Genomic DNA, 10545 nt, shown 5'->3' with positions numbered 1-10545 from the left:
ACCGGAACCTCCCCTGGACCGGGGATGGAGCGGGACCGGGGTGAAGCAGGACCGGAACCCCCCGGCACGGACCGGATCTCCCTCTGGGCTAGGACGAATCAGGACCGAATCCTTGGCGGGAATGGAGCGGGACCGGGAACGAACCCCCTGGCGGGAACGGAGCGGGAACGATGGGCGGGGATGGAGCGGGACGGGGATGGAGCGCAACCGGGGACGGAGCGGGACGGGGCATAGACCGTGACCGGGGATGGGGCGGAACCGATTGGCGGGGACGGAGCGGAACCGGGAATGGAGCGGGGCGGGACCCCCGGGCGGGGCCGGGGCGGGCCCGGGGCGGGCTCAGTGCGCAGGCGCGGTGGCGGCGCGGCGGTGACGGTGACAGTGACGGTGCGTGGCGCGCGGGGGTGGCGGGAATGGCTCGGCTCGGTCTGCACGAACCCAGCGGGACCGGACACTGCCCCTCAAACCCACCGGGACCGGACACTGCCCCTCAAACCCTCCGGGACACCCCGGGACCGGACACTGCCCCTCAAACACACCGGGACACCCCGGGACCGGACACTGCCCTCGAGCCCACTGGGACACCCCGGCACCGGACACTGCCCCTCAAACCCACCGGGACCAGACACTGCCCCCGAGCCCACCGGGACCGCCCCCGGCTGGGTACGGGTCTTGCAGCAGAGCCCGGCTGTCCCGGCGGGGCTCCTGGGGCAGCCGTGAGGGGATCCCGGGGCAGCCGTGAGGGGATCCCGGGGCAGTCCTGAGGGGATCCAGGGCAGCCCTGAGGGGATCCCGGGCAGCCCTGAGGGGATTCCGCGGCAGTCCTGAGGGGATCCGGGGCAGCCCTGAGGGGATCCCGGGGCAGCCCTGAAGGGATCCGGGGCAGCCCTGAGGGGATCCCGGGCAGCCCTGAGGGGATCCCGGGGCAGTCCTGAAGGGATCCGGGGCAGCCCTGAGGGGATCCGGGGCAGCCCTGAAGGGGATCCGGGGCAGCCCTGAGGGGATCCCGGGGCAGCCCTGAGGCGATCCCGGGGCAGCCCTGAGGCGATCCGGGACAGCCCTGAGGGGATCCAGGGGCAGCCCTGAGGGGATCCGGGGCAGCCCTGAGGGATCCCGGGGCAGCTCTGAGGTCCGGGGCAGCCCTGAGGGGATCCAGGGGCAGCCCTGAGGGGATCCAGGGGCAGCCCTGAGGGGATCCCGGGCAGCCCTGAGGGGATCCGGGGCAGCCCTGAGGGGTCCAGGGGCAGCCCTGAGGGGATCCGGGGCAGCCCTGAGGGGATCCGGGGCAGCCCTGAGGGGATCCGGGGCAGCCCTGAGGGATCCGGGGCAGCCCTGAGGGATCCGGGGCAGCCCTGAGGGATCCGGGGCAGCCCTGAGGGGTCCGGGGCAGCCCTGAGGGGATCCCGGGACAGCCCTGAGGAGATCGCTGCCTGCCGTCCCTCGGCGCAGCGGATCCCGGTGTCAGGCCGCGGCTCTCCTGCAGTTCCAGAGCCCCAGGGTGTCGGAGCTCAAGGGAGCCCCGGGATCGCCCGGTCAGCCCCGGTCCTGCACACCCAGCCCCGCAGTGCCACCCTGCTCTGGGAGCGCTGCCCCAACGCGGCTGCTCAGATCGGTTCATATTTAAGTGCTTATATGGTTTCTGCTTGTGGGCTCATTACTCTGCTTTGTTCCTGGTTGTATTTTACTCCTTTATTGCTGGAGTTTCCTTCATGAACTCTGGGTTGAGGAAGCAGCCCTGTCTGCTGTGCAGGGGATGCCCCAGAGGCAGATCGGAGATCTCCAGCACATCCCTGCCTGTTTGTTTGGTGACAGAGTTGCAGAATTAAACCTGTGTTACCCTGCAGCATCCACTGAGAATGTGCTGCTGTAGGAGGGGTCTTGCTGAAATACAAAAAAATGGGTGAACCTTAATTCCCGGCTGTTAAATCTTTCTTTCCACTTCTTAGGAGGATCAATTAAGACATGGCAGAAGCGGTTTTCCACCCCCCAAAAAGGAAAAGAAGAGTTTTCGAGTCCTACAAGGCTCCCTTTCCTGTGGATGTGGGGGGGAAGGATTTCAGACTCTGCCAGGCTGAGATCATTAACAACAATGTGATTGTGAGGAACCCCAAGGATATTGAACAGCTCTACAACAAGGTGCTGCACCCTGTTTGCACAATATTTGTAGTGTTTTAAATGCAGGTAAAGCACAATACTGGTTCAAATCTGCTGCCTTTCTCTTTCCTGCTCCTTCAGCCTCCCGTGATTCTCCATATTTCCCTTCTCTCCTGAAATCAGCACCAAAAAAATATATTCTGTATCAAATGTGAAAAGTCTTTCTTATCCAAGCAAATAAATGTTGGAATGAAGTGACATTGTGAGCTAAGAAACAGCTGCAAAGCCTTCATGTTTATGTCTGCTTTCAACATTTCATGCAACTTTTCAAAGCATTTTCTTGTTTTTAAAGCTCAGGGGGTTGAAATATTAATGTTTTGTAAGTGCTTGTATAATTCTTTTAACTTCAGAGTGATTTATTCCTGTGTAAAACAAGCTGTGTTCAGTTTTTTGTGTCTGAGTACCATTCTAATGCAGTGGTATCTCCTTGGTTTCAGATGTTGTTTTCAAACATGTGCTGGGAGGTTTTAGATATTTCGAGTTCAGGGAAAAGACCCAACACTCTCCAGGCTAAATGGGATTTGAACACTTGTTTAAATCAGATGTTTCATCCTGAACCAGCAGCTAAACAAGCTTTAGGCAGGGCTGAAATGCTGCAAGAGTTGTGCTGTTTGTTCCAGCTGGTGTCACTGTTGCACATTTTATAAGTGGGAAGAGGTTAATTTGTGTGCCATGAGATGGTTTGGGGTTTTCTGTCCTTTGCAGGGCTATTTTGGCAAAGGGATCCTCTCCAGGAGCCGGCCAGTGTTCAGCATTTCAGATCCTCAGCTGGTGGCCAAGTGGAGAGGTAAGTGGGGGCTCTTTGGAGCTCAGCACTGCTCTGGGAGCTCTTCCCACCTTTCCTCACCCATTGAAGGTATATTTTTATAAATTACATGCAGAAGAATCTGCTGGATTGGATCAGGTGAAGGATATCTGTCTCCCCCCATCTCTTCATGCCCAGGAAAAATCCAAGAGTTGAAATCCATGTGGATAATTCCTTGGTGAAGGATATCTGCCCCTCCCCATCTCTCATGCCTAGGAAAAATCCAAGAGTTGAAATTCATGTGGATAATTCCTTAGTGCATTCTCCCAAACCTTCACTGAGTTGTTGCTTGGGAAGATTGAAGTAAAGGGATCATCCTGGGGCTTTTTCCCCCTGGTTTTCCTTGGGTTTAATCTGCAGATTTTGGTGTCCCTGAAATGTTGAGGAAGGATTGGTGAAGGTTTCAGTCTGCTTGGAGTCAGTCACACCCAGTCTGCTCTTGGCTGTTTATGTAAAAACCCATTTTGTACTCACCTCTGCCGTGACAGTGAAGTCCCAGAGGCCATCACTGGATTTTATCCTGTCTCTCCATAACTGTCTGGAGAAAAAGTGTATTTAGTTCTTGTCTGTGCAGGCTGTTACATTTGTACCTTTCCTGGTTCTGCTCTGTCCCTGCTTGAAAAGTGGCACCAAAATGGCTTTGAGGACTGAAAATGGGGACAGTTCCCAGGCTGCAGATCACCCCAGTGACCAAAATCACACAAAACCATCTTTCTGTTGATGAAACAATGTGTGCTTTTTCTTTACACAGGTGTTAACACAAACATGCCCATAATTACATCTCAAAAGTAAGTGAATTTGCTTTTTTCTTGGGGTTTTTAGGAAACAGATTGTTCTGGTTTATATTTCTCACACTGGGTTTCAGGTTGTTTGCGGTATGAATTAAGACAGTGACTTGCTTCTATTTCTTTTCCCATTATTTCATTTACAAATCACTTTAGAAGAAGGAGAAATAGGGCACGGGGTGATCCTCAGGGTGGTTTTTCATGTAGGCTTGTAGGTGTTCATTGGTGACTAGAAGCCAAGGCGGAGTGAATGCACAGAATTAATTCATTAATAACAATTACAAGCATAATAAACATTCTTCAGGTGAGGAGCAGGAAAAGAAGTTTCTGGGGCAGGCTATTTAAAATATCTCTTCCATTTCCATATTGGGTTTTTATGGTGTAGCTGAAGCATCTCTTGAACTTTTACAATACTTTGATATTTTACCTTTTTTTAAGTCTCAGTTAACATTGGTGGTTTGTACACTTAGCAGAACTTAGTGTTGGACCACATTTTTTTTTCTGCTTAAATAGTGTATAAACTGTTAGGCATGTGCAGGTGAGTTACTCAATTCTATGACAACTACAAAAGTTCACCTGAATTTGAAAATTATGCTCCTGCAGCCCTCAATTTTAGGTAAGAAGAACAGTAACCATATTATTATTAATGCTGCTACAGTAACTGCTGCTTGCAGATGCTGAGCAACAATAAAAGTGTGATTTTATTGCTGCACAAAATGCTCTGCTTCAGTAGAGACCTGCAAGTGCAAATTAAATGGTAATTAAATAATAAGACAGAGAGGAGTATCCTTTATATAACAAAGAGCAGAGCCCTGAATTATCCAGCTTTATCAGGAGCCTGCAGGGGAGCTTGTGTTTGTGTTGACACATGGAATTTGCATTTAATGTCCTTGTTACCTGGGCTGAAATTGCTGCCTGAGGATTTTGTTCAGGGAAATAAAGAATGCTGTACAAGATTTTCACTTTCACAGAGTGAAGAGTCATGTTTCAACTGACTTCATGTTATTTTAATAACATTAAATGTTATTAATAATTAATTAATCTTATTTTCCAAGAGAAAAGGCACTAAAAACTCTGTCATGGTTGAAAACTATTAGAAATAGTAGCTGGAAGTTTTAAATATCTCAGTGGTGGGATTATTGTCATTTCTCAGGGATATAACTGAGGGCTTTGGTTCCAAAGGGTGGTTCCTGCTAGAGAATTTTCCACTGGTGTTCCTGCCGTTGCTGTTTCCAGGGCAGTTACAGCAGAGTTTTGCAGTTCCTGCTCTCAGTCCTTGTGTAAAAGCTGAAGTGGGAGGGCTCTTGTTCCATGTTTCAACTCTGCAATTCCAATTCCAAATTTGTGGGGAACTCAGGCTTAAGGCTTTCATGGGAGAAGGGATTTTCTCCCTGGTGAAGCTGCTGCTCCTTGAACCTGCCCAGCACTTGGCTGTTTGCTGCCAGGGAAGTGGGAAAAGGCCAAACAGAGGCACAGGAGGCAGCAGAATCCTGGTGTTCATGAGGCTCCCTAAAAAACTGGAGCCCCAACTGCATCGATCCCATTTGTGCCCACAGCTGCTGGGGGTGTTTGTGCACTGTGCTGAACCCTCTGGGCTTTGCAGTGTTAACTAAAGGATCAATCCCTGAATTCCTCATTTCTGTGTTCCCCAGGTACCAGCGCCGCGTGCGGTGGGCTCAGAGTGTGCTGCAGGAGCAGGGCCTGGACAGCTGCTCCATCAGCAGAATCCTGGAGAGTTACACCCAGCCCCTGGGGCTGCCCTTCTGCAGAGGGGATGGGGATGGACAGACTGGGCACAGCTGCACCACAGGGAGCCCAGGAAATGCAGAAGTGTGCAGGAAATCTGGCAGGGAAGGAGCCCAAAGCCCTGAGGGTCAGAACCAGCACTCCAAGGAGGGAGGAGATGCAGCCCTGGATCCTGGGAGTGCCTCCAGGGACCAGGAGCAGAGGGATCCCAGGGAAATGGCTGAAGGGTCCTGCCACAGGGACCCTCCTGTGCCCTGGGGCTGCAAGGGGAAGCAGAGCCCTGAGCAGAGGGCTTGGGAGGGGATGGACTCCAGGGTATGTGCTGCAGAATATGTGCTGGTGCAAGAGGAGGAAGAAGGCAGCTCCTGTCCTGAAGATGACTCCACTCATGCACAAGAGAATGTAAGAAAAAAGATCTAATCTTTTAGAAAAAGCTACTTTCAGAATTCATTATTTTTCCTGTTGAACATTTTAATAATAGTCAAATTTTCTTGTAGCTTGTCAAGAAGGAAGTATTAGTATGCAGAAAAAACCCATTTAGGATTTTTGAGTACTTACAACTCAGCTTGGAAGAGGTACGTGTCAAGCACAATGCAAGTTAGTTTGCTTTTCATCTGTTAAAGTAAACCTTAATCTGTGTTACACTGTCATTTAAAATGTTTCTAAAATACAGGATCCTGTGTCTCCTAAGATTGCCTTAGTCATTAAACTTAGCTTTAATATGCTATGATAATTACATGAGGTGGTTAAAAAATAGAGTCCAATCCTGTTTGCTTTAGGTGAGTAATCCCAGTGACACAGAGACCAGTGACAGGACTTGAATGCAACATTTATATGAACCCTCTTTCAATTCTGCTCCTTCTCGTTATATTTACGTGTCAGTTTTAACACCATGCCTTCAGCAGGGATGACATTGTAGGAAATTAATGAATGAAGCCTTTGTTCTTGCAAGGCTTTGTATATAAACAGCGGGAGGAATGTAGCTGTCACTGAAACTGCCTCTGTTTGTTTTTGCAGGCTTTTTTCTTGGTGTATGCTCTGGGATGTTTAAGTATTTATTATGGAGAGGTAAGAGATTGGATTAATTTTGGATTACTGGGCATACTTTTTCTCTGGATATGGTTTGGTCTGAATCTTCACCTGTGTGGCAGTGATTTGTGCTGTTAATTCTGCAGGAGGAAATACCAAACACAGGAATTGGGAAGGTTTTCTTACAAGTAATGGTGTTTCTGTTTAGGGAATACAGGTTTGAAAGCTTCAAGTTTCCAAGACAAGTATAATTAAGCACTGTCTGTCTGCAGAGAAAGGATTTTTGTTGTCACTTAGGCAAGATGGCAAAATTCCTTGGGGTTTTAGATATTAATTCTACCAAGCTATTATTCATGTAATGCCATAATAATTCAAACCTGTGCTTTTAGCTGAAGATCTATCAGCCTTTCCTTTAACAGGGGTGTTATGGGACTGATTGTGAACTGCCTAAAAGAGCCACTAAGTGGAGCAGCAGGTTCCTGCCTTGAATCCAGGGGTTCTGTTTCACTGTCTGCAGTTCCTGCTCTGTGGCTGTGTTATTTGATATTTTTCCTGCTGTGCAGCAGAGCATGGCTGGTTTCTCTCAGTGCAGTGACCTTGCTGTGTGCTTTGCAGGAGCCCCTGAGCATCGTGAAGCTGTGGGAAGTGTTCAGTGAGGTGAAGCCTGATTTCAAAACCACCTACATGGCCTACCACTACTTCAGGGGCAAGGGCTGGGTGCCCAAGGTGGGGCTGAAGTATGGCACGGATCTCTGTGAGTACCTCCCCAAAAATGGGGTCGTTTCCTGCCCACCCCTCCTCCAGGCAAGGCAGAACTCCAGAGAGGAATTCAGTGAGGAGCTGCAGGACTGGAGCAGCCTTTGCTGCTTGCAGTTGGCAGAGGACATTTGCAGTTAGCAGTGAAGTTGGGATGTGAGTGGAAAGGAACATCCCATATCCAGGACGTGAAGAGACAGCTTGGAAGGTCTGGTTTGCTTCATGAGGTTCATAGTTCCTGCAGGATTGCACTGAAATTCCCTTTCCAACTTTCTCTGTCCTCTTCTAAACACATCTGCTGCAGTGTTAACATAACAGGTTTGAGTCCAGATCCCAATCCACAATAAAGTTCATGCACCTCATTCATCCCATTTAAGAGAAGCTGGACTTCTGCTGAACTGACTGCTAGGATTGTTTCTTTGTGTGGGCTTTTTGGGGGAGCTAGAGAATGGACTTGGCTTTTTTCTGTTATTGGTTGGGGGTTTAATGTTACAGAAGTAAATAGTGGTGTCCTTGCTGAGGAGCCCAAGGGCTCCATTTGGCTCGTGTCAACATGAGCAGTGCAGCAATTACAATTACTCTGTTATTACAGAGTGTGCACTGAAGTCAGGTGTTTCTGGATGTGTGCAGCCCAGCAGGTGTTCTAATGCTGCTGAAGTGGTGACATGGCTTTGGGGGTGTGCTGAGCAAGTCCTTTAGGTCAGGGTGTAGCTCTGGCTGAATTCATCATCCCTGCCAGAAAATCCCATCCTAAACTCTTTCCTACAATTGCTAATTCCTAAGGTTCTTCCTCTTGCCTTTGACCTGCCCTGTCCTGAGTCACTCTGCTGCTCTTCCCTCTCTCCACTTGCTGGGACAACCTAATTCTGAGCAGAATGCAGAAGAGTTGAAGTTTTTTTCTCATGTAATTAAAATTTACAGATCATTTGACAATATTGATGGGCCCTGGTGTTAAAGCCACTGAAACTCTGATCTGACTGAGGTGTTTCTCTTTCGTTTCAGTGCTGTATCGGAAAGGGCCCCCGTTCTACCATGCCAGGTTTGACACTCCTGTTTCTGGCTCATTTCTTTCAGTTAAATTTCACTCACACCAATTTAGCATCTTCACTGGTTCAGCACATATTCATCACTCAAAATACATTGTGTTCACACTGGGAATGTGAAAATCCTTTCAGCAGAGGAGCTAAATGACACCAGTTCTTTGAATATAAATAACAGGCATTCAAAATCACAAGCTGCAGTGGATTTATATGATGATGATGATGGATTCAGGGAAATAATTAGATTTCCTAATACTAATTTAGAAAAATATGTGGTCTGGGTAGTTTATGTAATGTGGGAGAACTTTAAAGGGATGATAATTGTCTTTATTTGTTGGCTAGTCAGGTTGAACTCCTAGGTAATAAATTGGTTATAAATGTCAGCTTGGCATTAATAAAGAGAATGCTACAAACATCAGAAGGGTGGGGAGGGAAGGCACCACTGGGCACATCCACAACTTCAGTATTTCTCCTCTTTTCCTTATAGAAAGCCTCAGTTTCACAGTTTGCAAGCTGGCAGATTGTTTAATGCCAGTTTTTAGCCCCTAGTTCTTGAGTTGTCTTCAGAAAATGCCAATTTCCTTTCTGTGACTTGTGCTGCCTGCTGTGTTTTCCAGTTACTCTGTCATTGCTGAGTTGGTGGATGATAATTTTGAAGGTTCCCTTCGCAGACCCCTCAGCTGGATGTCCCTGTCTGGGCTGAACAGAACAAATGCAAATGCTTCCAAGGTACAAGCTCTGGGGTAAAACCAACTTTGGGATGGTAAAGTTTGGCTCCAAAGGGCAGAGACTTGGACTGAGGCTGGGAAGAGAATCCTCCTGATGAGCAATATGTTGATCTGCCAGTGGGAGAGAAGTTTCCTTTATCAATACCCAGGTGAATCCTGAGAAAATTATTGTTAAATAATAATTATGAAAGTTCTGCCACTTTTAGGAATGTTAGAAGTTGTGTGAGGAACAGCAAGATCTGAGGGGCCCTTGTTTCCTGATTGCCACTTCTGTTTCTAAAGCCCTTGCCACCTCCCAGGATTTCCCTTTGAGCAGTGAGACTGGAATTTCCCTGACATTGTCAGTGTGAGCCCCACGGTGCTTCCATAATGCCCTGAGATTCCTGTGTTTCCTGGCTGCCCACAGGAGCTCATGCTGTGCTACTTGATCAGACCTTCTGACATGACTGCAGAGGAGATGGCAACCCCAGAGTGCATGAAGAGAATCAAGGTCCAGGTGAGTGGTTCCTGCCTTTTCACAGCTCCTTGGGAGAACTGTGCCTTCCTCTTTGCCTTGAGTTGGGTTTTGCACGTGTGGCTGCAATAAAATCAAATTCCTTCGTGCCCCAAATCATGCAAAGTGCATTGCAGGATCTCTGTAAGCCGAACATCTCCTGTCTGAATGGGAATGTTGCTGGTACTGTGCATGTGAGCATTTAGGGATTCCTGAAACCCTGTGGAGATGGCAGGGCTAAGGTAAGGTCAGAAATAAAAGGGGAAAAATGTGAGAGTTCAGCTCTCTTCAGGAGCAGACTCATCTACTAAAGCACCTAAGTGGCCACATAATGCACATAATCAGTTTTACAGACCTAGTCCCCACCCCTCACTGATTTCCTGTAGCTTTGGGGGTTTTCCCTCCCTAATTGCTGGGTGTTATTCCAGGAGCTGATCGTGTCTCGTTGGGTTTCCTCCCGTGAGCGCAGCGAGCAGGATGAATTTTAACTGATGCACAAGAAAACCTCACTTGTTAAAAACCACTTCTTGGTGGTTTTTACCTGATCTCGTGATGAACTGCTGCCTCAGAACATTTTCTGCCAACATAAAATGGTGTGGATAAATGCTGTTTAAAATGAGATGTATCATGTTTACTGGAGAGAATGTTTTACTGAAAAATGTGAATGAACAGATGAAAAGCTGTGTCCCAGCTCAAAATATAAAAGATAAAAAGGTGCATGTTTGAGTGGTGGCTACACTGCAGTCATTAGGAACAGTATTTCTGATATTATGGCAGCACAAACCTGACTTCTCAGTCTTGGTGAATTCGGATTTGGATTTGGGGAGAGGTTTGGTTGTTGCAGTTGGGACCCTGGAACTTAGTTCTACAATCACAGCTCAGCATTGAGGAACTCTTCCCAGAATTTAAATTTATTCTGGGGCCTGGGCACCTCTCCCACTCTGGGTGAGAAGTGTTTCTTCCCTTGGGATTTGCAGCTTCACATTCAGGTATCTGAACTCCACCTCAG

At 48.3% G+C, this 10545-nt stretch overlaps 1 protein-coding gene across 3 annotated transcripts; it reads left to right on the top strand.

The window, feature by feature from the left end:
- The first annotated feature begins 356 nt into the window (after positions 1–356).
- TSEN2 (tRNA splicing endonuclease subunit 2) lies at positions 357–10155 on the top strand. 3 transcript variants are annotated; one of them, XM_030956454.1, is made up of 12 exons: positions 357–387; positions 1947–2136; positions 2860–2941; positions 3711–3747; positions 5397–5892; positions 5988–6065; positions 6508–6558; positions 7135–7273; positions 8278–8314; positions 8933–9044; positions 9450–9539; positions 9965–10155. In XM_030956454.1, exons 2-12 carry the CDS (start codon positions 1963–1965, stop codon positions 10022–10024), a joined length of 1356 nt encoding a protein of 451 aa, XP_030812314.1. In that variant the 5' UTR covers positions 357–387; positions 1947–1962; the 3' UTR covers positions 10025–10155. The 3 variants fall into 3 exon arrangements, with proteins under 3 accessions (XP_030812314.1, XP_030812315.1, XP_030812316.1); XM_030956455.1 differs by lacking the exon at positions 357–387 and having other exon boundaries at positions 1421–2136; XM_030956456.1 differs by lacking the exon at positions 357–387 and having other exon boundaries at positions 2005–2181.
- The last annotated feature ends 390 nt before the right edge of the window (positions 10156–10545 follow it).

Source organism: Camarhynchus parvulus, chromosome 12 (assembly GCF_901933205.1).
Source record: "Camarhynchus parvulus chromosome 12, STF_HiC, whole genome shotgun sequence".
In the NCBI taxonomy this organism is placed as follows: domain Eukaryota; kingdom Metazoa; phylum Chordata; class Aves; order Passeriformes; family Thraupidae; genus Camarhynchus; species Camarhynchus parvulus.
This window is presented reverse-complemented; position numbering and strand designations above follow the sequence as displayed.

What these genes read in the sequence shown, in the direction of transcription:
- TSEN2 (XM_030956454.1), top strand. Translation starts at nt 1,963, where the DNA reads ATGGCAGAAGCGGTTTTCCACCCCCCAAAAAGGAAAAGAAGAGTTTTC. An exon ending in GCTGGTGGCCAAGTGGAGAG is followed by an intron (nt 2,942 to 3,710) that starts GTAAGTGGGGGC and finishes TTCTTTACACAG; the next exon opens with GTGTTAACACAAACATGCCC. An exon ending in TACAACTCAGCTTGGAAGAG is followed by an intron (nt 6,066 to 6,507) that starts GTACGTGTCAAG and finishes TTGTTTTTGCAG; the next exon opens with GCTTTTTTCTTGGTGTATGC.